The sequence below is a fragment of the Pezoporus occidentalis genome, unplaced genomic scaffold (assembly GCF_034315485.1).
Source record: "Pezoporus occidentalis ecotype Australia unplaced genomic scaffold, CSIRO_AGI_Poc_V1 ctg25, whole genome shotgun sequence".
Classification (NCBI taxonomy): domain Eukaryota; kingdom Metazoa; phylum Chordata; class Aves; order Psittaciformes; family Psittacidae; genus Pezoporus; species Pezoporus occidentalis.
The window spans coordinates 17,263-43,341 of NW_026914394.1; the positions used below are offsets into that span (position 1 = coordinate 17,263).

Consider the following 26,079-nt stretch of genomic DNA (forward strand, 5'->3'; position numbering starts at 1 on the left):
CATCCGTTTGAACTTCTCAGGTCTTAGACATTCAGCGTAAGATCTTCCATTCCCGTCTGCTGCATTTGCTTGCCTGCTCTCTGCAGTCCATTTTTCTAGTGGTGTGTCTGCTCTGGTTTTGAGAATCTCAGGCTTTAAGAAGTCATTTGGTAATTATTTGTTTCCCCCGGCATATCTGCAGTTTTGCTACAACTGAAACCTACTTCTTGGACACTCAGGTCAAACTTCAGCCTTAAGCACACAATAGTTGATTGACGTGATTTTAATAGCATTTTAGAATACAGTTGTTAAGTCAGGGGCAGGGAGATTTTTCTAAAGGAAAAAGGGAGCGCAGGTCTCAATGGCTCTAAACAGCTCCTGTCTCCACATGTCGTCTCTTACACTCGGCGGTGAAACGCGTTATCGAGTAGTGCCCGGAAAGTGGCTAACTGCGTTTGACACACGCCAACTCCCTGCCTCCACACTGGATAATTGCATTGTCAACTGTTCAGCAAAGTGGCAGGTGACACTGCAGCCGGATTGATTGTCCTAGTATGGAGGCTCCCAAGACTGTCAGCCACCCAATCGATAGAGTTTACACAAGACACCATGACTGCATCTGTAACTAATTTCAGTTTGAACCTCACAAGATGCGCTGTCCCTGTTTCCTGGCGTCTCTTCTTCTTTGCTTGCATCTTCTCCCGGGATGAAGAAGTTGCTTTTCCGCTGAAAGCCCAGGTTTATTTCTCATTTTGGAGCTGGAAGTGAAGAAATCAATGGTGTGTTTTGTGGTTTCAGAGTTGAGGGCATTACAGCACATGGCTAACTAGCAGCTCCAGTTTTGCAATCAATAGGCTGATCAATTGATTAAATTAGCACTGATTTTTCTTTCTTCTTTCCAACCTAGAAAAGAATTAGTTTGGGGGGAAAAGCGCATGGGTTTGGCCTGTGAAATTTAGCCCTTGTTTTTTCCAGTCCTTGGCTGCCTTTCTCTCACAAATACAATCTCTGTGCTCATCATTATTTAAAGCAAACTGCATCGAGCCCCACCGCAGGCAGTAGCCCACTGTAAGCCAGGGTGTCACTTTCAGCTGTTCACCAGCCCTTGCTGCTTCATGCTCGGCTGCCTTAGAAAAGTCATCCTCCAAGCTCTGCTGTGCTGCTTTATTATTGGCAAAGTTGCGACATTCCTGTGATCCCTGTCAGTGGTGCTTATTGATCCAGTGATGTGAATCTGCTTAGTGATTCAAGATTACTTTAATTCTCCCTCTTCCTTTTTTGTTTGTTTCCACCCTCTCCCCAGGGGAACAAAAGCTTTCAGATCCACCTTTCCCTGGCTGTGGAAAAGGAGCTGTAGCTGCAAAGACCATGGCTGTTGCTGTTGCTTTTGTACTCTAGCACTGGGTTTTGAAGAGCAGCCTTTGAGATAGAAGTGAGACTGTTCTCACCTTAGTGCATCACACTAGCGTGAGGCTCTAGGAGGCAGCCATGCATGAATGGCCACACCAGATCAGACCTTTGGTCTGAGTGCGTTTTCCCCTCTAGCCACAATCTGTACCTGATGGATTATGGAGAGGCATTAAAGAAATCTCTGGAATACTCCATGGTGCTGTGAAGGGTGGGGAAGCCTCTTCCCCAAGCCCTGCAGCAGCTGGCTCTTACCCTGTACAACAGAGCTGGCCTGCCCTTTGTTCAGCATACTGCTGCAAAATGATGTTAATGGTCATAAAATTATATGGCCCCTTTCCTTAAAGGCAGCTGTTCCTCTGATCTGTTAGCAGAGATCACTGTAAGCATCCAAGACACTGGTAAGCAGTCAGGTCTCTGGCAGCCTCTTTGTGCCTCTGTGGGAGCTAATAGGTGCATCAGATGGGTGCATCTGCTCTTCCCGGTGTACGCTGTAATGGCACAGTTGGGTCTCGGTTTTCCAGGTAAATCACTGTTTTGCTTGAAAAGGTTCTGGCTCAAGAGAAATAAAACTGTTGCCCTATAAGCAGCTTTTGATAGCCTCTGAATGTCATTTTTCTTGCAACAGGCTAGGAAAGTCACCAGAAGAACTATTCTATCCCTTTTTGTGCTAGGAAAAGAAAACAAACGGGGGAACAATTTCACTGTCCCAAAAATAATGGCTGAGGTTGTGTTATAGATCTGTAGCAAGACTCCTGTTCAGCGTGGCATCATCTCTGCTTTCCTCTTGTTTTCAAGAATCCCTAATGGCTTTCTCTTTCTTCCCAAAAGCCTTTTAAAATGAAACAGCATCCGTGCCACCTTGTCTTCTTAGCACTAGTTGGGGATACTTCAGCAGCTGATGAAATAAACCCAGTTTAGAGCCGTTCTTGGGAAGTGTGTGAGGCCTGGCCGTGTGTCTGCATAAACTACTTTTATTGCCTTCGTTGTTTTTACTCTCCAAGAAGCCAACGAGTGACATTTTGTTAAGAAAATAGAGTGAACGTGCTGGAAAGGGAGGTTGTGCAGGAGGGGGTCACTGCAAGGAGTGTAATTAGCAAAGGCTGCAGTGCTGGAGATTTATGGGAGGCTTTTTTCTTCTTTCCTGAACATGTGTAAATTACCTGCAAGCAGAACGAATGCCTCTTCCCAGCCAAAACAGGCCCCAGCAGAGCTGCATGCCCCCAAGATGGATTTGGATTTAAACCCACTTACAGAATTTACACAAAATTCTGAGTTTCTAGAATTATTTCCAGTATAGATTTGACACTCCCCCAATTCCTTGGGAGCCAAACAGGAGAAACACTAATTATACAGATGAATTTGTTCCTCTGCGTGAGCAGCAGCTAGTAGCTGCTTCATAACAATGGTGCAAATAATAACACTAGCATCTTTGTTTTGTTCCTTGTTCTTGTTTGAAGTGACAATCAAATGTCTACTGAAGAGTTTGCCTCCAGACCTGATTTATCGACCCAGGAATGAGTTGAGGATCAGAGGTGGGGCACAGCCTTCCTACCTGTGCTGATGAAATGTGCCTATGGTCTTTTGAGTCTGCACTGGGGTGGTTGTCTCACTTTTCAAGTCCTGAGGCTGCTAGTCTCCCTGTGAGCTCATGTCTGCACAGGAGCCAGCAGTGCTGCCAACACCTGAAGCAGCATATGTTGTCACTTTGACCATCTGCCACTGCATGTGATGGGGGGAAAAAAGGGACTTGAATGTGAGGCCCTTTTATCTGTTCTGTGAATCTGCTTATATATAACATTAATGACTCTCGATCTTAGCTTGAGCCACCATTCACTTGAGAGGTGTTGAATTGGCCAGTCATCAGGGGGATTGCACAAAGGAAGAGAGTTTTGAGAAGCAGAGCAGAGGTCAAAGAGGATGTTTAGGCACAGGGGATGGCTTAGGAAAAAGAAAAGTGCTGTGACAACTTAGGGGGAATAAAGTGATTCCTGATGAGATTTATCTCCAGCCATTATTAATAGAAAGTGGGAAGTGTTTTCCAGTCTCCTACAAGCTCAGCCGATTGCTGTAGTGCCTGCAGCCTGACAGTGGTGAAAAGGCATGTGAATTTTTCCTGCTCTTCAGACCTCTTGAGTCAGTATTTCAGAATCACTGTTGCCTGTGTAGAGTACCTAAATTTTTCAGAAACTACCTTGAACTGGTGCTCAGACAGACTGCTCCAAGGCCAGCCCAAGCAAAGCTGTGTACACAGTGCTGGAGGGTGGCTGGGCGCTCTAGGTAAGTGATCTTGATAGGTACATTCTGATTGATGGGTGAGTTTGTCTCCCAAACTGTCACAGGGTTTATAGAGGTGCCACTCAATACCGGTGTTGGAATTGCTTGTCAGAGCACCTGGCTACAAGAGCAATGGGGATTGGAGACAGAGCTGTAACTTTGTTTTTTCTCTGCTTAATGGCCCCAGCATCTGACCTGCCTGCTCACTCCTGTTTGTCTGGACCTTAAGGAGGCAGCTGGGATTAAGACTGTCAGAGGATTGTGCTGCTTTAGCATCAGGAGGCTAATTGTATCGGGGCTGGCAGTATATGACAAGTGGCTGCCTCCTAACAAATGCACAGCAAGAGCAAAAATTTCTTCAACAAGGAAAGGGAAAGATACAGGAGAGCCTGCATTTTGGTGTATTCTTTTTTCATCTGAAAGCAGTGTTTTCACATTCACATGTGGAATTACATTCCTCAGGCCTTAGGTGACATCTCTCCTTGTAAGAGTTGCAGCTGTTTCTGTGAATAACAGTCTCCTGTAAATTCCTAGGTCAAACACACAACATTCAGTTGTTGGATTTCAGTTTATTAACACGTTGGGATAAAGTTCTGGTCCCGAGCGTTGACCTCTGGATAGTAGCAGTGGCCTCAGAGGTCCACTCTAGGCAGCATTGCTGATGGCTCGGAATTATTGCATGACCTTCAGAAGCTGAGCCTTGCTGGAGGAACCCTTCTCTGTTCCCAGTACATACTATTGAATTGCAAATCACTCAAGTGTAATGGTAGGGGGTCTTCTGGAAGCTCCCATTCTCCTATGGTAGGTCCAAAACAATGCTATTGCAGAGGCAGTTTTATTCTGCTCGACATCCTCTGCAATCCATCTCACATTTTCCTTGCTCCTGGATGGCAGCATACACTACTGGCAGGAGCTGGAAGTTGTGAGCCCTCTTTACACTTGGGCTGAGTTAGTGAGAAGCAGGTGTGATCCTGTCAGGCCTTCCTTGCATTTAGTGGTCCTCTTAATCCATTTATAACAGCACTTTTCCAGAAATCTGGTTTGAATGAGCCTGAGATAAATGAATAATGTCAAGCAGTTCAGACGTCAAATATTTGAACAGCTGCCTGGGTGTTTTCACTGGCTTTGTGCATGGAGGCATCCCAAGAAGTTAGACAAGGAGGGTCAGGTCGAAATTGTGGCACTAAACCCCAGGCCACTGGAACTGGCCTCAAAATCCATCCCTCGGCCCTGCTGCAGATGAAGGGGCATTAGGATGCCAGTGGCAGGCCATTCACTCTGCAGGTGATGCTGGACTGAGCTTTGCATCCTCTTTGCTGTTCTCTTGTGTGCAGGGGCAGTACTGAGATTCATGGACCTTTTGATTCACATCAGAAACATATTTTGTGGAGGGTTTTTTCCCCTTTTTTTTGTAAAGCAGCCTCTGAAGTCCTAAAACTGATAGCCCCACTTATATTCAAAGTCTTTTCTGGGTTTGCAGAGGTTCCTTTGGTCAGCAGTTAGCATACACTTTCTGAATCACTTTGTTTTTACCATGTTGCAATGGACTGCACTTGGTCATGTTAAAAAGAAATCCATATTTGGCAAAAATCTAAGAGTTGGATCATCTTATTGTGGTTTCCTTTAGCTGCTGGCCTGGGAGTCAGCATTTGATCAGGAAAGAAAATGTACCCTTCTCCTGTCCCTCATCTTAACCTATGAACTTCTCTGCTACACCTCCTTTATGACTGAAATGCTCTTTCAGGTCATCCCAGTTGTATCTGTCACTGTGACACATAACTGCCCAAACCCATCGCTGTGCACTCCCTGTGTAGAGAGGAGAGGATTCTGTGGCAATGCAGTGATTCCCATTAGAGACTTAGATTCAGCAAAAGCTCTGGAATATTTTCCTTTCAGACTTAAAAGGGATTTTCTTAAGTACAAAGGTTTTGAGAGCAAGGACACCAGGATTCTGAATTCAACGTACTTCAATATTTGTAAACTGTATCACAGTAAGCAGATCTTCTCTTCTTAAGCTCTAACCATAAACCACTAGTTGGCTTGAGTCATTTGGAAACAAAATTGATGGAAAGGTGCATATTTGATGTATGCTTGGCATCCTTGCAGATGGAGAGACATGGGGAGCGGTCCCACTTACACTCATTCTTTTGGACACCTTCACTCTCCTCAAGGCACTTGTTCCAAGTATTCATTGTCTGGCTAAGGTTCAGATCACCTCTGGGACTGGCCAAGTCACAGCTCCAGCTTTGCATGATTTGTGTTTCCTGCAGTTACAAGAAAAATGAAGACCTATGTGTCCAAAGTTTATGGCCTTTGAGAAGTGATGGGCTAAAGTAATGCCAGGTGCAGGGGATGGTGTTACTGAAGGTTAAATGCCATTCCTGTAAATTACCACGCCATCACCCACTGTGACTTGAGGCAGCTTTGAAAGACTATCCAGCTTCTTTGACAGGTCTCTCTTGCTCCTCTAAATCTTCTCCCAAGCATTGTGATGAACTGAAGGAGTCAAGATTTACTAGATAAGCCATTGCAGCTCATGACATGTGTTGGCTGGCAGCATGCAGCCAGTACGTGAAGTGCTTTATTAAGGGGCCTGCTAGGTGACAGCTGCCCCAGTGACACCCCAGAGCTGACCTACAAGTGTGGCTCCTGCAGTACCTGGCACAGATGGTGGATGCTGCATTGTCAATGCTCATCGTGTTACCTCTGCTCAAGATTAAGGCTGGCAATTACTTTGAAGTAAAAGGTAGTTTATGCTTCTAGGGAAAGGTTAGTCTTAAAATCATTGCCATGCTACGGTTATCACTCGTTAAGGGCCTTCTTTATATTCAGGGAAGAGAAATATCAAATCCATATAAACAAATTTTATTGGGGGCTTAATGAATCAGTGAGAGCATCCGTTCCTAGAGAGTGACAGTAAAGAACCGTGCCTGCATGGTGTCCTTGGAAATGAGACCTTCGCCTTGCCCTGCTCTCTGCACAGATGTAGGCTGTTAGATATAGCGCTCACTATTCTGGGCTAGGAAAGTGCAAGTTTGCAGCTGGCAGCACAAGCTTATGTAAGTCTGCTGTTGAGAGCCCAGTGGGATGAACAGACTTGGACATCTGTAGCACTAAAAGAGCTATCCTAATGCTTGGGAATGTCCTCATTCTTTGGATATGCATCTTATATTCAGTGCTTCTAGATTAATTTTAGCCTGTTGTGTCCATTCAGAACCACATTCGAAGTGCAGAAATGTAACCCCTGTGGGGAATATGTGCAAAGCCAGGACTACATCTACCTGTCTGCAGGTGGGATGTGCTCCTGGTCTAGTCATAGACTTAGGTAAGTTACCAGCCATCTGGATGTGCCAGGTCCTTCAGGCTCCACCAGCTACCTTCTGTGAGCCAGGTGTCCAGGTCTGCTGCCTGGACAGTGGGGTGCTAAGTGAAGGAAGGTACTGGAGGCAGCCGGAGTGAGCAAATTTCTGCCTGCTTAGCTTCTATCCCTAAACAGCTTAGATCTGCTGCAGTATCGAACACAAATGAGGACCTTACACCACCCTAGGTTTCAGGAGATGTTTAATTTCCAGTCTCATGGGAGAGAGCATATCCAGTATTAGATCTCATAAAGAGAGATCTAAAGAGTAAAAGAGTAAATTAGTTTCCCTTCTATTAATAAACCTAAGGCAGTAAATACCATGCGAAGGTTCATCTTTGTCAGTGTTTGCACACCAATTCAAGAAAAAGAAGCTTGGTTACTATCAGCAGTAAAACAGACGACAAAATGCTTGAGAACCAAAGTAAATGTGTAAGGTTTTAGAAACTGGCAAATGTTAAACAGTTCAGTCTCGAATGGAACTGTTAAAGCTTTAGTTGGGACTGACTGGTCTTGTGCCTGATCCACCTATGTTGGAAGTGCAGGACTCTTTTTGACTTTCACTGGAATTTACTCACTGAAGTACTTGTAAGGAGCTGTTGGTGACTGTGGAGGCTTTCTGGGTTTTATTTTATTTCTTCCCCTCTCCTAGAAACAGGTTTCCCATTCTTATATGTTTTTGTATTGTAAAAATCTAAGCCATGGTTAAATGCATTTAAAAAATAAAATGGCGTTTCTGATTGTATTTTAGTCTCTGCTTGCCCTTTGCAGCTGAGTTAAGGACTAATTCCAGCGGTCCCTGTGGCCTTCTCTTACCTGTTAGTTATGCAGTTTTTGTATTAACCACTTCTCTGAAAAACCAGTCTTCCCTATTTTGCTTCTGTTTTTTTTCTGCCTTTGAGAGAGCCTGCCAGTGCCATCAGCTTTAAAGTAACTCGTGGAGAGCAAAAATGTCAGTGTTGAGGGGCATTTTAGAGCATAAAATACATGAAGTTAGAGCATTTCTGTGAGTGCTTTCTCTGTAGTCTCCTAAAGATTATTCTTTTGCAGCCTTTGGAGATGATACCTTTTGTGAGGCTGTTAAGAGTAAGGACAGCCTGCAGACTGATGCTGTTGCACCATGCTTAGGAGATCTTGTACACTTCATCTCTAATTCAAATGCTCATCCATGTGGTTTATTTTCTTCCAGGTTCTGGGTTTATCATGTGCAGTGGCAAGGAGAATCCAGACAGCGACGCTGACTTGGATGTGGATGGAGACGACACACTTGAATACGGGAAAGCACAGTATCATTTTTGAAAGGCTCTTACTGAGAGGGAATTTAGAGATGCATCTTCAGCTAGCTTTCCTACAGCACATCCTGGGTATTGGTGGATAGTCTGTGTCCAGCCCTACTGGAAATGGCACAGCCTTCTCCAGTTACCATGTTATTTGAAAGAGGAGGAATTCTCAGTTACCCCCTTTGAGAACTTTCTGTTGATGCAGTGCTACTTCAGACCTGGTTGGAGAGGTCTGTAGGAGATATTATAGGAGATCAGAGTTAGTGATCTATCTTTCTGGTTTATAAGCAAACCAGGAAGATAGATCAGCAAATCCATGTTTCTTCCATGTGGGTAGTTTTTCCTGCTTCATGGGTAGGCATTGAGTTTATTTTCCACAAGATAATCCATTGTTTTCAGGAGTTTTGTGCACTATTCACCTGCCACTCCTTTCATTAGATATGGACAATCATTAAGGGCAGTTATGGGGAGCTTCTCTGTCTGGGAGCCAAGCTTTTCAGACACAGTTCTCCTCCATCAAGGAGGCATTCATGCAAGGGTATTAGGTAGACATTGACTTAGCTGTGATGAGGGGGAGTGTATAGCTATAGAATTAGACCGTATTGAAATCTGTACCAGCCTTTAAGACTGAAGCCCCAGCTCTTAGCTGGTAAAAGATCTCTGTACCTCAAACAGAAATAGTGGAATTGTGCAAGGTAGGCTTGCAGAGGTTGAGGAACTGGTTTTCCCCTTCTAGAAAGCTGTGGCATCATGTTGCTGTCAAAAGACTTTTCTGTTTCTTTCCACCTAAACCAGACTTTAATCAGGAATTTAAAAGCAAGCCCCTCCATGAATACCAGCCCCTCTTCCTTTGAGGTGTTTCCAGTTGGAATGAATTTGTTCTATATCCCAGATAGTGTCCTAACCATCTCAAAAGCCTTTCCACTATCTCCAGCAAGACTGCATGCTCCTTAATCCCTTGTGTTCAGGTACACAGAGGCAGACGTTATCCCTTGCACTGGGGAAGAGCCAGGTGAAGCCAAAGAGAGGGAAGCGCTCCGAGGTGCTGTTTTAAAGTAAGTACTGTACCTTTATAATTTGCTTTTATTACTTTTGGGGGAATCTCAATTTATTCAACCACTTGAGTGCAAGGATCGCAACAAGAGAGACTTAGATGAAGCATAGTGTGATGGGTGGGTCTCCATTTCTGCCCATGCAACTTTATAAAGCCTCTGTGTACACTCTCCCTCCCTTAACCACCCTGCTTCCCAGCCAGTGCCATCTCCTCCCTGAAGGGGCTGGACAGAAGGTGAATTCTGGCGATGGAGAAACTGTGTTGTACTAATACTTTATGCATCAACTTGCTTCACGATGAAGTGTGGCTTCTTAGTAGTATAATGTGATGCTGGCTGAATCATGTTCAGCACATTTGGAGTCTGGCACCCAGGGTATGATTTCATTGCATCATATTGTGTGTTGTGAGGCATGCAGACTAATCCTTCTGCGTTTGATTCTGGTGTTGGGGCAGGATGTGTGCTCTGCCCACATACATATGTGGAGAATGTAGGCAGCCAGTATTCTGGGTGCCTGGGGCGGCTTTCAGGCAAATAAAATGAGTCTTAACACGGAGCTAGGATTGCTTTCTAAGCCCTCTGCCCTGCATAAAACAGGGCTTAAATTATCCCTCTGTCTCTTTCACGGGGTGATCTTGTGAGGTCAAGGTTGAAGTGATTGATAGAGCAGTGAAATGAAGTTTTCTTACTGCTTAGCCTGTCACAAACACTAGTTCAAAATTAGGTTCCACTCCATAGAAAAGTGGCATTTGCCACACTGGATCCAAACCACTGGTCTGTTATATACTTTGCTAACCATGCTGGTCCATAGACAGGGCCTCAAAGATGCTGGAACTCTTTCACAGCCAGGACAGTGGTATTGTAGCAGGAGGATATCTGGGTATCCCTTGTGAGTGACTGTGGACACTTAGTGCTTGGTGAGACAGTTGAGGTCCTGAGGCCAAGAGACCAAGTTCCTTCATGTGGCTTGCACCTAGTACATTGCTTCACTGTTTGGGCAATGTCCTTGCACGTCTCCAGGATGAGCTTGTCTGCCCATCTCTAAAACAGGAGAGGTGATGCTGCTTGTAAAAGCACTTTGAAATTGCCAGGTTTTTGTAGAAACACAGTAGGGTAGCTGATGCTATGGAGCATGAGCCTGTGTTACCTTTTGAGTGCAACTGTCCTAGCACATAGAGCACATAGAGCCAAAATGTTATACAGCCACAGGTGTGCAGCCTGCTCAGAAGATTCCTTTCTCTCACATTCTCTTGCCGGCTTGCAAGTGAATAGACAGGGTTTTGAGTTGTCTGCACTTCAGCGCTGCTGTTCTTCAGATGGGAAGATGGAAAAGATGGGGCTTATGAAGGTGTAAAGTTATTCTTAAAGGGAGAAGCTATTGCAGCACTGAGGATTTCTGTTCACAAGTAGGGTTTTCAGAGTAAGGTTTTCATCTTTGAAATTGTGTATTCAAAAACGAGCCTTAGGTCACAGATGCTCTCTGAATCCCAGGCCTTCAGTTAACATCACTATCCCCATGTGATTCAGCAGAGGTCGCAGAATGTGGATTAGCACAAAAACACCTGGAGCAGACCAACTGCTCACATTTTGAAGCCTAGACTGATGGATAGAAGTATTGAGAGAGAACTGCTGGGTGGAAGGGGTAGCTTTTCCTGAGCAGCAGAACTTCCCATGTCCAACCTTTAACATTCTGCCCTTTTCTCTTTCAGTGGTGGCACACCCAGTACCCGAATAACACCGGAGTTTTCTAAATGGGCCAGCGATGGTGAGTGTTGAACTTATGAAATATTAATGTGTGTGCTGCAAGAGGGCAGGTAGATACTCCGTATCTTCCAATTGCCAGTAATTAGGCAAACCATAGTTACACATACTTTAGCACAGTAGCAGCAGATATGTATGCACGTACAATCACACTATCTTTGTGAAACTTTACCACACAATCAGCTGGAGTTAACGACAGCTGAAGGAGTTCCCAAAAATGCAACCTTAACTGATACAGTGATAAGAGATAGGGGTTGGATTGACTTGCTGTTGTGTCACTAAAAGACAAACTGCTGTATCACAGAGAGGGCCATCAGAGCTCGACTGTGTGGTGGCAGAGTTCAGCTGCTGGGCAGTTAAACTACACAGGCACCAGCTGTTTAGGTCTTTTTCAACAACTTTTTTACCATCCTTGCTTCTTTAAAAGGGTGTGCTGGGGACTTGTATCATGATCTGTTGGGTCGGTCTTGTCCTTGCCTGCCTCTGTAGGGAAAGAAAAGCCTGCAGCTCTGAAGCCTCCACCTTTGAAGTGGGACCTCTAGGATCTGTCCTACTTGATGACCTGTTGTTGAGACTCCAGCGTGAACGAGTGAATGTGACATTGTACCTATGCATGCATTATTTGAGAGCTCATAGCATTAAGGGCACAAGGGTGTTAAACCCATTGGACCGCTGTGTTTTTTTTATTTAATGCCTGTAGCACTGGAAGTGTAAGCAGCAACCTAGTGGAAATATGAGAATGATAAAACCTGGCACTTTCCAGCTGTAGATGCCAAATCCATTTCCAGAGCTGGGCAGTGCTACTCCAGCTCCCTTAGGAAGGGAACTGAAGCTCGGCGACCTGAAGAGACTTGTCCCAGTGATTTTGTTCACTGTTCTTTTACTGTAATGCTTTGGGCATTTGATTCCCAGCCTTGAAAGTACCTACAAGACATAATTGCTTGCCAGTGGGAGGGGGGTGGGTAGAACCAGTTTGCCAAAGGCATGATGATGAAATGGAAGAACATAGGATATCTATCGCAGGCATTTTCTTCTGTGGGATAGGCAATCTCATTTATTTTCTGTGATGTAGGAACAGTTGCCTTTAGGTGTGTTCAGCTTCAGTAACTACAGCCACAGAGGTGATGAGGAAGGAGCCCTAATGACATTTGCTATAAGCTGTTTTCTTCATACCTTTTACTCAAAACCACTGTACTGAACCTACAGCTCAGGGGCTCACCCTAGGACAGTTCACCTGGCTCATCTCCAGCTGGTATCTCACACCTCCTCCAGTGCTGGGAGGAGCCATAGGATTGCAAGTACTAGGAGACCTGTGAGCAGACTCTTCTGTCATACTGGTTACCTGGCATATATTGTTGATGTCTGAGGGGTCTCAGAAAAAGGGAGAAGCTGAGAGCAGGGGTTTTGCTCCAGAACCAACTTTTAAGAAGTACGCTTTGGCGTGGCAGCCACATCAGATCATTCTGAATTAAATCCTGGCTTGAACAAGTGCTACATCTGTGAGGGTCAGAAAGTACGAAGTGGGGAGACCGTAGGAATTGTATTTTCAGCCCTGAATCATAGAAGCGTGCTTTCCAAAGAGAGGGCCTCCCTCCCAGACAGGGACACGTAGCATCAGTCTCTTCTCTCTCTTTCCAAGAATCAGCATGAAAGTAACTCATAGGGATCCTCTGCTTCTGAAGCTGTAACTCACTCAGACTGTTTCATTGCAAGGATCAAATGCCCTCTTACTAATTTGTCTGTTCTTCCCCAGCAGAAATGCCCTCAACGAGTAATGGCGAAAGCAGTAAACAGGAGACCATGCAGAAGACCTGTAAGAACAGTGACATTGAAAAGTGAGTGTAAAGTGGATAGCTTTCATTTTTCTTTTTTTAAAAAAACCATAGCGTCTCACCTGGTGTTCCCAGAAGCAATGCTACTCTGAGGGTAGGCATGTTTGAAGCTTTTAGCACTGAGAAAAGAAGTTGTGCTCCAATGTGAAGCCTGGACTTGGAGCTGTTGGTGTCCTGACTTGCTGTTGCTGTGCCCACAGAGGGCCTGCGGGGGAGTTCTTCCCCAGATAACCTGCATAGGCAGGTACCCAATCACAAGGAATTGAGCACAACTTCCAAGTGGCTTCTTCACTGCAAATTGCCTTCTTTTAAATTATGTAAATAGATATATCCATGTTTTCCACCATATTCTAGTTACAGTGTGTTTTCAAATATGTTGAGTGATGCATAACAGCCTAGACTAGAGCTGGGACTTTGAACAGGAGGTGAAGATTCAAACCCACTTTAATGTGGCCAAAGTAAATGGCTTGTCAAGCTGTACTTATTGCAAGATTTCTGCTATAAATGTATCATGGGATCCTGCTTTTACAGGAGAAGTTACCTTATCTTTCCATCTTGGGTTTTGAGAGCATTCCTTCACATGGTCTCTATTCTGTTTTCTCTGTGGTACTTGCATTTTTCACGCTCCTTCTCTCCAGCAAAAGGGAATCCCAGCAGCCCTGTAACTTGACAGAAGCATCACTGAGATAATTTCTTTTCATTTAGGATCCTGATTTCATCTTTGTATGGTTGCTAATGGAAATAAGGCCTCAGTTCCTGAGGTTTTCACCTGCAGCCTTTCCAGTTGATTCAGAAGTGTTGGAATATGCAATAGTGCATTTGAATAACAACCTCTGTCCTCAGCCTCCTTTCACACGCTGCTATGGTGACTTATTGCTCAGGCAGATTCGACAGTCCAAGCCTAAAACTGCAGGCTCTTCACTGCTGCCATGGACTGCATTAATTGATGTGTTTTAAGTTGATTGTTGCCTGACATAAAATGTTCCCCCAAGATCAAGTGGGAGACAAAACAGCTCGAATGAGATGGAAGCAATGAGGTAGTTATGGGTTTTAAACAGATGGCATTTACATTTTGAGGCTGAGACCTATTGATAATTTGTGATTGAGGAAAAATTCTGGTGATAGCGTTAAGCTGATTTCCTGTAAAGTTGGGGGTTTTAAATGTAGTTTGTTCTCCTTCTGCCTCCTGGTCCCAATTTGCGTTCCTGGCACATTTTGGGATCTCTTGATGGTTCAGCCATCCTGGCAAAGCATATGTTCACAGTTAGGGGTTAACTGGGGAAACTCCCTGCTGCAAGAGGAAACTTTAATACTGCTTTGCTGTCTCGGCACTTTCCTTTTTAGAAGTCTTTTTATTAGCATGTCCCAAATATGGGCTGTCTGTGCTTCTCAGTGAGCAGACTGTCCAAGGACCACTGAGTTTGGCCTTGCAGGTCAGTGCAGAAGCAGCTTTGTCCTTAGAGTGAGCAACCACTGCATGCTGTCTTGGTGGCAAGGACTCATCCCTTCTGCCCTAATCTGTCAGCCTCTGTCTCAGCCACTGCTTGGCTTCCCTTTGGGCCTCTTGCCTGTCAGCCCAGCAGCCCTCTAGCCTCCCAGATCCACTCCTATTGAAAATCTTTAAACTGCAGGAGCTGAAAGGATTTGACATTTTCCAGAACACTTGAGTTCAAGTGATAAAATTGACATAGCTTTAATAATCTGATCAAAGAGGCTTTAGCTTGCACCTTTTGAAGGATCCCGGAATCCTTTCCAAACAACACTTGTGCTAACACTGCTGTGAAGTACAGGGAGCACGTATGTGCGTGTGTGCGCGCACATGTACGCACACACACCTTGCTCTGCAATAACCTTGCCCCACTAAAGCTTCAGTTCCACAAAAGGTCCAAAATGTCAGCAAAACCTAATAGAAATTACAGGAAAAGCCTTAAGTGCCTTGCTGAATGTTTCCAGTAACGTTGGTTTTTTTTGGAAGTAGAAGGTAGAGGTTTTTATTTAAGGCTTTTTATTTCACCATGGTTCAGAAAACAAGATGGTGTTTCAGGTGGAGAATTCCTTTTTTTTCCCCCCTCTCCTTTCCTTTGAGATTTGTGTGTGATAAATAGTTTCTGTCCTGCCATTTAAGGAGTCTGAATGCTCTGTGTGCTTGTCTGTGTAGAGGGGTTCTGTTAAATTAATTGATAACAGGGATCAGAGCTAGAAGCCTACAGAAAAGGAGGGGGAAGGGTTTCACACTGTCTGGCTGCTTCCCACTCCACTGCTGAGCCATGATATATGGCGACCCAGCCCAACAGGCTAAATTGATTCATCTTCAGTTCCTGTTTCTTAATCTGGAGCTAAATTGGTTTCATTTTTCTTGTTTTGGGCGGTGCTTACAGGAAGTTTTTGGCAGCATCACTTTACTCCATTGTTTGTAACTTTAATTTTTGCCTTTAAATCTGAGCGGTATTGACTGGCATGTTAAACCCTGCGCAGCATCTGATTAGCATTTTTTAAATTGTCCACAAGCACATGGCTTACCTCTTGTGTCAGCCGTGCTCTCTCTTCAGAGCAGTGCCTAATAGAGTTAGCAGCGATCCGCTATTGATCCTTCTCTCATAAGAATGACGTTCCTTCCCCCTCCCCTCTTCCAAAAATAAGCCTAGCAAGGAGAGCAGTGTGGTTTTGTTTGGGTTTTAATCCATTAATACAGTACAGCAGGTAGTCCTCCTTTTGACACACTGCTAAAGCTCTGCTTAGGCAAGTTAATTTAGTCTAAACTTAGGGTCTGGTGGAAGTCTCTTGCATGTTGAATAACTAGATGGGGTTTGGGGTAAGTCTGCCTTTGTTGCTTCACGCCTTGTGCCATGCCAGGTCATCAGTAGCTTGGGAAGGTTGACTTCATCTATGTTGAACGTCAGATGGCAGCCACAGGTAATGAGACATGATGCTGGTCCCAGCATATGCTGGGTCCTTGGTAGCTTGGGCAGATTTTTCACTGTCGGGCTCACCTGTGTTGCATTGAACTTCAGGTGGCAGCCATAGGTAATGAGGGAAGTTGTCCTGGTCCCAACACTGTGGGGTGTCTCAGCCCTGCTGAACTTTTCTAATCTCACCAATGCGAGGTGTCTGGGAGAGACACCCTGAAGGTTCATGGGGAAAGCATTGCACTGGCTGCAGCCCATCTGCTGAAGACTTGACTCTGCCCATCTTGAGTCTCTGAACTCAAGATGCAGCTTTGCTCAGGGAGAGCAGCCAGCCCCTAGTTGCGCAGGTATCCTCCTTGGCTCCTCCACCAACATCGTACTCTCAGCCAAAGCACTGTCACGCACAGAGAGCTGCAGAAAGCACTTTCCCCACAAAAAGTCTTCCTCCCCCCCTCCCTCCCACAATGCTGCTTGCAAGGGTCTGGTGCCATTTTGAAACCGAGGTTTCCCGGGGTTAAAAGCCAGCATCTTAATTCAGAGTGCCAATGTTCAATTTTGCTTTCTGCCACCAGACTAGATTGCAGGCCAGCGAGAGAGTCTGGGTTAGTGGCCCACTGGGTCACCTCCCATTTGTTTTCCTCAATTTTGTGTTGTCATAAATTCATTCCAGCCCGTTGTGGTTGATCAGTTTATCTCCGCCGGGGCAGGGAGCGCTGCGAGCATGATATATGGCACAGAGCATTGTAGCCAGCCTCTCCATGAATCACTCCAGCTGTTTGGTGTCAGCCCCAAAGCAAACAGGACCCGGCCGCTGAGCGTTGACTACGATGAGCTCAGTATGGGAAGAGACATGACGTATGAATGTTTATTTAATAATTCTCTAATATTTCCAGCGGAGTGTGGCTGTGCCTTCTGGGAGGGGTGAAAGGCGGGGGGAGGTTGAAGAGGGAAACTCTAATCTGTTGGGGTGGGTCATAAATCAGGCAGACAACATCATTAATCAGGGATGGGACAGAAGTGGAAGGAGGTGGGACTGGAGCTGCCATCCTCGGTGGGAAGGGGGCTGTGCTCTTCTTTTTTTTTTTTCCTTAAAACAAATCTTGTTTCTGATTCCGCTTGGCCCCAGCCGCGCCACCCGCATAATAGCAAACCCGGACACAAGGCTGGTTAAGTGAGTATGCTACCTCTGCTTATAAACCTCCAATACGAGCCTGCCAAGCATTAAATCCCTTTATAATTATCTTCTTTATATAACACTTCATGCTCATCATGCTTCATTGGATGAGACACTCCTTGGGTTAAAAAGAGGGGTTTAGAGACAAAAAGCAATTGTATTTGTTTTATTTTTCTTGCCTCCTCTTTCCTCCCCCTCCCTCCCACCTTACCTCTTTCCAGTCCAGCTGTTCTGAAAGCATCAGTTCCAGAAGGGCTCTGGTGTGGCAGCACAGGAAGGAGCATCAGTTAAAATGAAACAAAGTTTGGTTTGGGGTCCTTGTGCAGAGTCAAGTGTGTGAGAGCAGTTGGGGGGACAGCAGTGTCTGTCCCGGGGACCCTCCTCCTGGGCAGACAGGTCAAGATGGGAGCAGAGTAAGTGTGAAGCCAGAGGATTAGTAGAGGCCTTAAAGCGAAGGAGCCATGCTTAAGCTGGTGCATCAGATGGAAACAGAAGCTGTTGTGAATTGACACCAGAGGATAAGTGCTTCTTAGCCCTTCGCTATAGTGTCACACCATTAATAGGCTTTGGTGGGAGGCAAGAATGTCATATAGCAAAGACAGAATCTAAAAATCAGCTTGAGTCATAAATGAACTAACCCTTTGTGCTCTGCTGAGAGAGAGCATCCTCCTGGTGTGTCCAATCCTAGATCAGCCCGTGTTAACTTGAGACAGGATCCAGGAAGCTGAACTGAACCATGGGACTGTCAGAGCCAGGCTGAGAAAGCACTGCTGGGCTGTGCTGCTTGTGTTCCAGATTGTTGTCTTTACTAGGTTTTACTCCTTCCATTCAGTAATTCACTAGTGTGTAATACATGCTTGTAATGTATACTGGTGTTCAGTGTTGAAACGGTGCATAGGCAGATGCTCTGTTTCTTTATGAAGTGCGACTGTGTTGTTCCTTCATCCCTTAGACTGTGGTGTTGGAGAGCAGAGTGCTGGGCTGTGTTTCTTTATTCCGCTCCCTCTTTTAACTGTGCGGTAGAATTTGCAATGGTCTCAACCATTATTACCAGTGCACCAGCTGAAATTGTATCAGTGTCGTGGATTCATCACAGGCTAGCGGATGACGAAGCTCAGCGAGGCAGGCCGACTGTATGAACTTAGAGATGGGGGAAGGTGGTATCCTTGTTCAGTGCAGCTGTGTCCAAAGGTTAGGTCTCATGCCTTGGGGCAGTTTTCCATAGGTTTTTAAATTCTCATATATACTCTTATGTCTGTTGAACCTGTGGTGTTTTGGAGCTGAATCGTCTGCAAACACAGGGTAGCTGCTTGGCTTCGGCAGTATTAGCATCCTGTCGCATAACGTGAAAACCCTAGGAAGAAATTTCATTCCCATGTTGGGGGTACAATTTAGACATCTTTCCATTTGTATCTCTTTCCCTGCCCCTTTTCTTTTTTCCTTTTCTTTTTTACCTTAGTTTCAGAAATGCTGTTAAGTGTAATTTGTGGAGTTGCTTCCTGGGAATGAAAAATCGATGGGGGGCTATCGCAGTGTGAAATTCGACTGTCACTATTGAGCTATAGAGTTAGCAAGATGTCTTAGAAGGTAAAAAATAAATCGTGGCCCAGCAAGTGCTCAGCTGTGCTATTTCAAAGGGGATATGAGGCTGATGGTCTGTTAGAGGGTACTTCAGTTAGATGGATGATGATTCCCTGTGAAATATTGGAGTTATTCCATAGGTAAGAGAAACTTTAGCTTATAAAACACAAACAGGCTGCCTTCTAGCAGACGAATTCTGCCCTTAGATGTGTGAGCAGCTTGTCAGAGAGAGGACTTGTCCCTGAAATTAGCCTGTTGTGTTTAACAGCGTCTCTGATGGAGCATTGTAGATGTTGCTGTGTTCCTTCTGAAAATATTTTGAGGATGCGACTGTGTATTCACATTCCCTTACGCATGTTTGTACGGTGCCCAGATGTTCTCAAGAGAAAAGTAACAATTATTCTTGCATAGGCTGCATCCCCTGTTTGTATGGAAATGTTCCTTTGAAGAGCAGAAAAGGGATAATGTTGTGCCCTATCCATTGCCAGTTTGCTGTCGCTTTCGTGCATCTGCTGAAGGGCAGCCCTGGCGGCACAGGCTGGCTGTATGCTGGTGTTAATAGGGCTACTGCTTTCTTTGGCACTTACTGGCTATTGTGGACAGACTTAGTAGGTGTTTGTGCTGTGCCAGCTGCTGTATGACAACAGAATGATTGTAATTATGGCTCTTGGTGGTTTATGCATTTATACATTTATTTAACTGTAGTTAGTAAGTATAAATATGAAACAGTACCTCAGTAAAAAAAACAGCCCCGTTTGTATTACATCTCACTAAACTGTATCTGGAACAACTGTAGAGTCTGTAATTATTTCTCTTACACTTACACGCACAGTTGTAATGCCGCAGAGGGGAGCTTACTGCTGCAAGAAGGAGTTTTAAGCCACATTTAGCTGGAGCTTGGTAAAGATTTCCCAAAGAACTTAATGACAGAAGAATTCATTGTGCTTTCATCTCTCCTTCTGTAACACAGAGCCCAGCACTGCCTTTACAGAAGCAGTGTAGTAGTAAGTAATGTAATTAACTTAGTTTAATATCCATGTTGAGTTTTTGCCCTCACTTCACCATCGATACTTATCTTATCCTTACTCGCTCCCCGTTGCAGGCACTTCATCCTATTTACTACTTCTTTCTTCCTTTTTGATAGTTTCTGTCCATAAAAATCTGCTGTTTCCCACTCAGTTACATAAGCATTCCTGCTTTTCCCTCAGATAGCCGGCTCATGACCTGTCCTTCCTCTGCATTGCTGGTTTCCTCTTTCAGCTCTGGGACCACAATTGGTTATGTGATACTAATGTGCCGTGGCCTCCTTTAATAGCCTCATGTTTCTTTTTGAAGGCATGATTACCTTAAATGATACTAATTCTGATCCTTTCTTTCCCTGTAAAGGAAACAGCAACAGTGTAAAAGTTCTAGGGCGGCAGCAGCAGTTGTAGGAAGCTGTCTGGAGGATGTGTTATCGCACTGCCCTTGAGTACCTCCAATCAGCAGTCATGAATGGAAGTTCTGGAAAGCATATCACCTCCACAGCAAAGCCCTTAAAAGGCTGCAGATGAATCCAAGTGCTGCTGTAGTAGCATAGATATTTCCTGTTTATTTCGGCTGTTTGGATGCAGGCCATGGGAGTAGAAGGCATTTCATTGTGAACAGAGGCTGGCTGCAAGACTCAGCTGTGTGTCCAACCTTCTGAGCACCTTTCAGCCATAGGAATTTGCTATTCCTCTTTCCCTTCAGGGATATTTTACAATTTTGTGCCCTAATCATCCAACCAAAGCTACCACTAGTCCCAGGCCACGGTAAGATGACAGGTTACAGCTGCCATAGGTCTTCCAGTAGAAAAATATACCTGCCTAGCTATACGTGGAGTGTGGTCATAATCCAGACATGTTTACTTGTGGGTGAAGGCAAGTTTCAGTAGGCTGAAACCTGTAACACAATGTGCCTGAGCAGGGTGAGGACCTGCATTTTCCATTTCCACTGCCTGTCTTTTGTAGCCTTGACTTCTATTACGATAGAGAGCATGGTGCACCTTCACAGGTCTGTTAGGAGTACAGTTAGGGTCACCAGGATGAAGGATGCGATATTAACATATTAGATGTGCAGTAATTTCTATTTAGGAACTTTTGTTCAGAGAATCATTTTCTAACTCAGCCTCAACGAAACCTCGCTGCAGCAAAATACTTTCCTGTAGCATAGCTATTTCCTTTATCGCCAAAGCTGCTCCAGTAAAGCAATGGGATTGCGTTTGTTTTCTCTGTGGAACAGGGGACATAGTCTCTAAATTGAAATCAGAATGACCCATGCATTCTTTCTCCCAGCTTTCATGTCGAACCATAATTGCTCAAATGGCGCATTTAGAATTTTGGCGCAAGCTCAGGCTTTCACTAGCCGCCTTTTTAAATCAGTCCCAGTGGCCAGTGGATACTGCGCAGCCCTACATATGCATCTAAACATGCTGACTCCGAGGCTCCTTCTATTCTGAATGATCAGCTGGGCCATCTGTCTCTGTTTTGATTGGGGCTGGGCACATGTGTCCCAGCGAAACACGGGCCAAGAAAAAGAGAGAAAGAGCCAGTGCCTGAATTCACTTCCCGCTTCTGTAAAGACATTGTTGGGTTTTGTGTTATAGAGGCGGAGGAGATATGAAAGCATAATGAATTCTTCTGTCATTAAATTCTTCGGGGAATCTTTACCCAAGTCCCTACTAAATGCCCTTAAAACGCCTTCGTGCAGCGGTAAGCTCCCCTCAGTGTTATTGTGACAGCGCATGCAATGTAAGAGAAGTAATTCCTCTGTAGGGAAAAAAAGAGACAACATTTTGGTTTGCATCAAGATGAAATTATTCAGAAGCAACTCTGAATTTGGCAAGCAAATGCCAGTATTAACAAGTTGTGCAAGCAAGTATAAAATAGAGGCGCTCATGACTGAGAGAGCATCGTATGTGTGTGCCCTTGCATGCACCCCACTCCAAATTCACAACTTAGAACACGGAAATTAGAATGGGGAACATTGCATTATTCATAACTTGGCAACCAGAAGCCAGGGCACTTTGCCAGAACAAACTATTCTCTATAATTACAGGTGAAGCAACATTCTTTAATATCTTACAATACAAAAACATACATTAATCAAGGAAAGAGGGCTTTCTTTTTTTTTTCCTAGAGGACAATAAATTAGCATCCTTGCCAACTTCCTCAATACATGTGACAATGCTTTACAGGATTATAAGTCAACCTTTTTAAAGAAGGTTAGTCTGAAACCAAATAAACCAAATACATGAGATTTTTAGCTAAATAGAGGGGAAGCCGGCTCCTAAAACATTGATATCTTGCCAGAAGATTTGCTTTTATCACTGGCACTCACAGGCTGAGGGTCTAAACTTCACTCGGTGTGATTTGACATGGCTCTATTGCAAACAGCTTTGCTGGGCAGTTTTCTGCTGCTGGGGATCTGGCCCCTTCTGCTGCAGCCAGCTCATCTAGTGAAATAAAATCACAGTGCATCATGCCAGTCCAGTAGCTCACATGTTCTGGGGTGTTTCGTAGTCAGTCTGCCACCAGTCCCTGACACTGGACTTCTTCTCAGAGACTTAACATAGTGAAAATGCTTGAGCTGTGTCTGTTTCCTTTTAAAGCCACCTGTAACTTTTCTTTTCAGAAACTTCCTTATCCGTTTAAGCGTTTTGCTTGTTAATAACAAACTTTTTTTTTCAGCATTATGCTGTGTTCTTGCATTCCAGTAAGTGCGGGAGGCATTTGTGTCTTTATCTCCCACTGACTCTAGTGGTGCTCACCCACGTCTGCCAAAGTAAACTCCCCATATTGTCAGCTATAGCACTTGCCGCAGGTGGTGCTTGCTGAATTGAAAAAGGGGACAGATTCTTTCACCAGGTTGAAAACAGAAGCAGTTTTTATCCTGGAACGCTTAGGGTTGTTTTCAGTGAGTGTTTAGAACTCAGATAGCAGGGGAATTGTGCTGAAGGCAATGTACGAGTGAGAGCCAATGCAGCAGCATCATGCTCTGCCGTTCTGCAGTGCTACCAGTGTCACAGGAGCTACGCACACCATGTTACAGGCTAATAAAACATGGTCTCTTCTCTGAAAAAGTTGCCCTCTCACCCAAACGTAAATTGTTTTTGAGAGAAGGCTTGCAATTAAATGATTGAGCACTGATGCCTGGGTCATTTTTTGGATCATTTTATCAGGTTTAAAAGGTTTGTGCCCCACAGTGCAAGGACTGCAGTAGGCTTTCTCTTCTGCAGCATAGTAGTGGTTATGATAATTGTCATCTGTGGCCATGGTTGGATATGGCCAGGAGCAATTTCTCTGCTCCTGGAATCTTACTTTAGTTTGACTCTGTCTTCAAAACATCGACCAGTCTGTTTCTAATATTTATGATATGTAAGCTGCTAGTGACCTGACCTCTGGCCCTGGTGTAGGGAAGAGGCATGTATGTTCTGCTGGGATCAGGTTCTTCACCCCAGACAAGGGAAAATAAAGGCTTTGTTTAAAAATGAAGACATCACTCTCAGGTTTATCAGCAGTACTGTACATTTTCCACTCTGTGTTTACAGGCATACGAAAACACAAATAAATACATGTGGAAGAGGGAAGAAGGTCAGAATATCAAGTGTCAAAAGTAGCCCATGAAATTTTATTGGTGGTGCATTTAATCAGTGCTAAGCGTTTTTTACAAGGTACATACAAACGGTGGAATTGTAAAAATTTATGGAATGCTGTGTACAGTGTGGCCATTTATGAAGAAAGGGAAATTTATATCCAGTTGAAATAAACCAGAGGGGAATGTTTTATGGAGACTTGTCAACAGCAGGGTACATCGAGAGAGATCTGGGTAAAGGGAGGATGGGGGCTCACAGATCTTTGAGATGTTTTTCTGCTTCTTCAGTAGTGAACAGTTTGCATCTTTCTGTGGCTCTCAGATACACAGGATACTGGAGGCCGTAATAGTGTGGTGGATTTTCTGCGTAAAGGAAAGGAAACACAAGTGAACAGCTGCTACTGGTATCTCTGGTACAAGGCTCTTGCTCTTGGGCTCATTCCAGTGCAATAGTTCCTTGAGTAGCCCTTGATATCCAGCTGGGAAGGGTTAACTGAAGCCAATCACTTTGACATCAGCATTTTTTGTTTCCTTTTCCGTCCAGTATTTTGTTGATGATAAAGCACAGACTTAGTCAATTGAGAGATTCCAGAGCTGCAGAATCAGAGATAATTTAATTAACGGAATTGCTTGTGATTGCCCACTGGGACAGCGGGTAGCAATTGCTCGATTTAATTTGGAGAAACAAAGATCACATGCATGCTAATGTTTAACAAATAACCAGTGTTTGGGTTAAAGTCTATTTTTCCTTTTGCAAAGAGGGGGGCAGCTGATTCCCAGGGGAATTTCCCAGGAGGTGATTGCTGACTAACAGCTCAAAGCTACAGATAGGTGCTTTTTCCTTACCCAGGGTATTCTTACGCCCTTCTTCTGGTCTTTTACCTGAACAAAGCACGGATTTGCTCAGGGGAGGAAAGTTTGTTCTTATTTTCAGTGCTCGGGGGGAGATGCTGCGAACAGTAGAAGAACATGCATTTAGCACAAAGGCTGAAAACTAACACATGCCGTGTGCCCAGTTTCGCAGACTTGCCTCTTGGTACCCAGCTTCCTCAACTGCGACTGCCAAGTTGTTGAGGAGTTAACCACAAAGCCCAGAGAAAAGCACAGGACCAAGCTTCCTCTGCAAGAAACCAGCCCTTTATGTTCTTGCTCTTGTATAAGTGTTCTTGCTCATGCTCCTGTTTGTGGTGATGTAGGTCCACAGTGCATAGAGCATGAATGTGCCCTATTGATAGGTCCTCAGCCAGGGAGGACAGTTCAGGCATCAGTGAGGCCGCTCGCATGTTCTGGAACCCCAGAAGAGCAAGGGCTGGGGGTCCAGGCATTGCTTTTGCAGCAGTTGTGCTCAGCAGGTCTCTGGAGGCTGATAAATGACGTTATCCAAACACGTCAAATCAGAGCACTGAGGCGCAAAATTGTTCAAAGAGTCCTTCTATATCCAGCATGAGATCAAGGCAAAGCAGGGAGAGCAGGGCTGTGGAAGCCAGTTGCTTCTTCCCTGCAATTCCCTCTGCCTCCCTTGGCAAGGTAGGTTGTACACAGCCTTACCCTGGGTGTGGAGCTTGGCTTTCTGACCCTCACTCCACCCTGGCATTGCCCTGTAAAAATACTGCCCAAGCTGCTTCCAGCTGTGTCCAGGCAAGCGCGCATGAGGTGCGCACGGAAGAGGGAAGCCTGAGGGAGTTCCCAAGATTGCTGCTGCAGGAAGAGTTGCTCCTCAGCGATGCTTATCTTTAGGATACAAGCAGCAGGTTGACGGTAAAATGTTGCTAAATGGAATGGCATGTGTCCCAAGTGTGCTGGCCACCGCGGGAGCCAGACACATGGGAAGTGACTCTTGTCTTTATTCTATCCCTGGAGGTAGTTCCAGTTTCCTTTATTTACTAATGTTCTCCCTATTTCCCTTGACCTCATTTCCTCTGGCTTTTTGGAAGCAGCCATGCAATTATCATTCACTTTGGGTTGACCCTTGGCCGCCTTGTCCCTGGTTGCTGCTGCTCCAAGAGGCTTTCCTGAATTCTCAAGTGCAAAATACTCGCTTACGGCCAAAACCTCTCTTTTTTGAGGTAGGAGCTGCATCTTCAGCACTACACTGTGCATCAGGATTTGTCCTGAATGCACACTTGGCAGGGAGATCATGGGGTTTAAAGTCTGTCACAGCTGAGCTTTGATCAGCACTGGGAGATATTGCAGTGGCTAAAGCTCCCTCTCTTACCAATGCACCCCAGCCTTGTTAATAAATGTATATTTAACAATGTCTGGAGCGTATGAAGTGATAATAACTAAATCAATACCTCCCACATTGATTGTCCAGGATCCCTACAGCGTGACGCACGCAGCGGTGCGGTAATTTTCCAGCTAACTAGCACCCTGATCTACAGCCCTCCTATTGATTGGCCATTGTATCAGGCAGCCTCTGAGCATTATTGCTTATACCTCTATTCAGCCTCCTTTTCTGATTCATTCGTTTATTACTGGACAGGTACGATTATCTGGGAGACTTTCCGAAATTGGCCAATGGGGGTCAGCCATTTAGGCTTCTATAAACAAGCCATTTTCTATCTCCTCTGGTTGTTGCAGTGGCAAGTTTTTCCTTTTCACTGTTTGTGAAACAGTGAAAAAGTTTCCTTTGACTGTTATTGGGGTGGGCTTGGGGATGGATATGCCTTTGCTTGGATCTGTTCGAGGAATCAACTTTTCCCTTGCTGAGCTGCCTGCCCTTCAGAGGACAGATAGCTCCACAGATAGTAATAAGAGAATTTAGCAAGGGTTGAGGCTCTGCTTGCCACCTACTTTTGGCAGAAGCCACACTCACTGCCTTTACACCTCCAGTGCCCTTACTCGTGCTGGAAGAAGTG

At 44.9% G+C, this 26,079-nt stretch overlaps 1 protein-coding gene across 5 annotated transcripts in view; it reads left to right on the forward strand.

Moving 5' to 3' along the window:
* LOC134165800 (E3 ubiquitin-protein ligase RNF220) overlaps positions 1-26,079 on the forward strand; it is a 58,756-nt gene that overhangs the window by 17,256 nt on the left and 15,421 nt on the right. For 3 of the 5 annotated variants that reach the window (XM_062622910.1, XM_062622913.1, XM_062622912.1), the window contains exons 5-8: positions 8,211-8,307; positions 9,270-9,356; positions 11,063-11,118; positions 12,868-12,949. In XM_062622910.1, the coding sequence (XP_062478894.1) occupies positions 8,211-8,307; positions 9,270-9,356; positions 11,063-11,118; positions 12,868-12,949 (322 nt within the window). The remainder of the gene's footprint in view (positions 1-8,210; positions 8,308-9,269; positions 9,357-11,062; positions 11,119-12,867; positions 12,950-26,079) is intronic. The other 2 variants (XM_062622911.1, XM_062622914.1) reach the window with 1 other exon arrangement.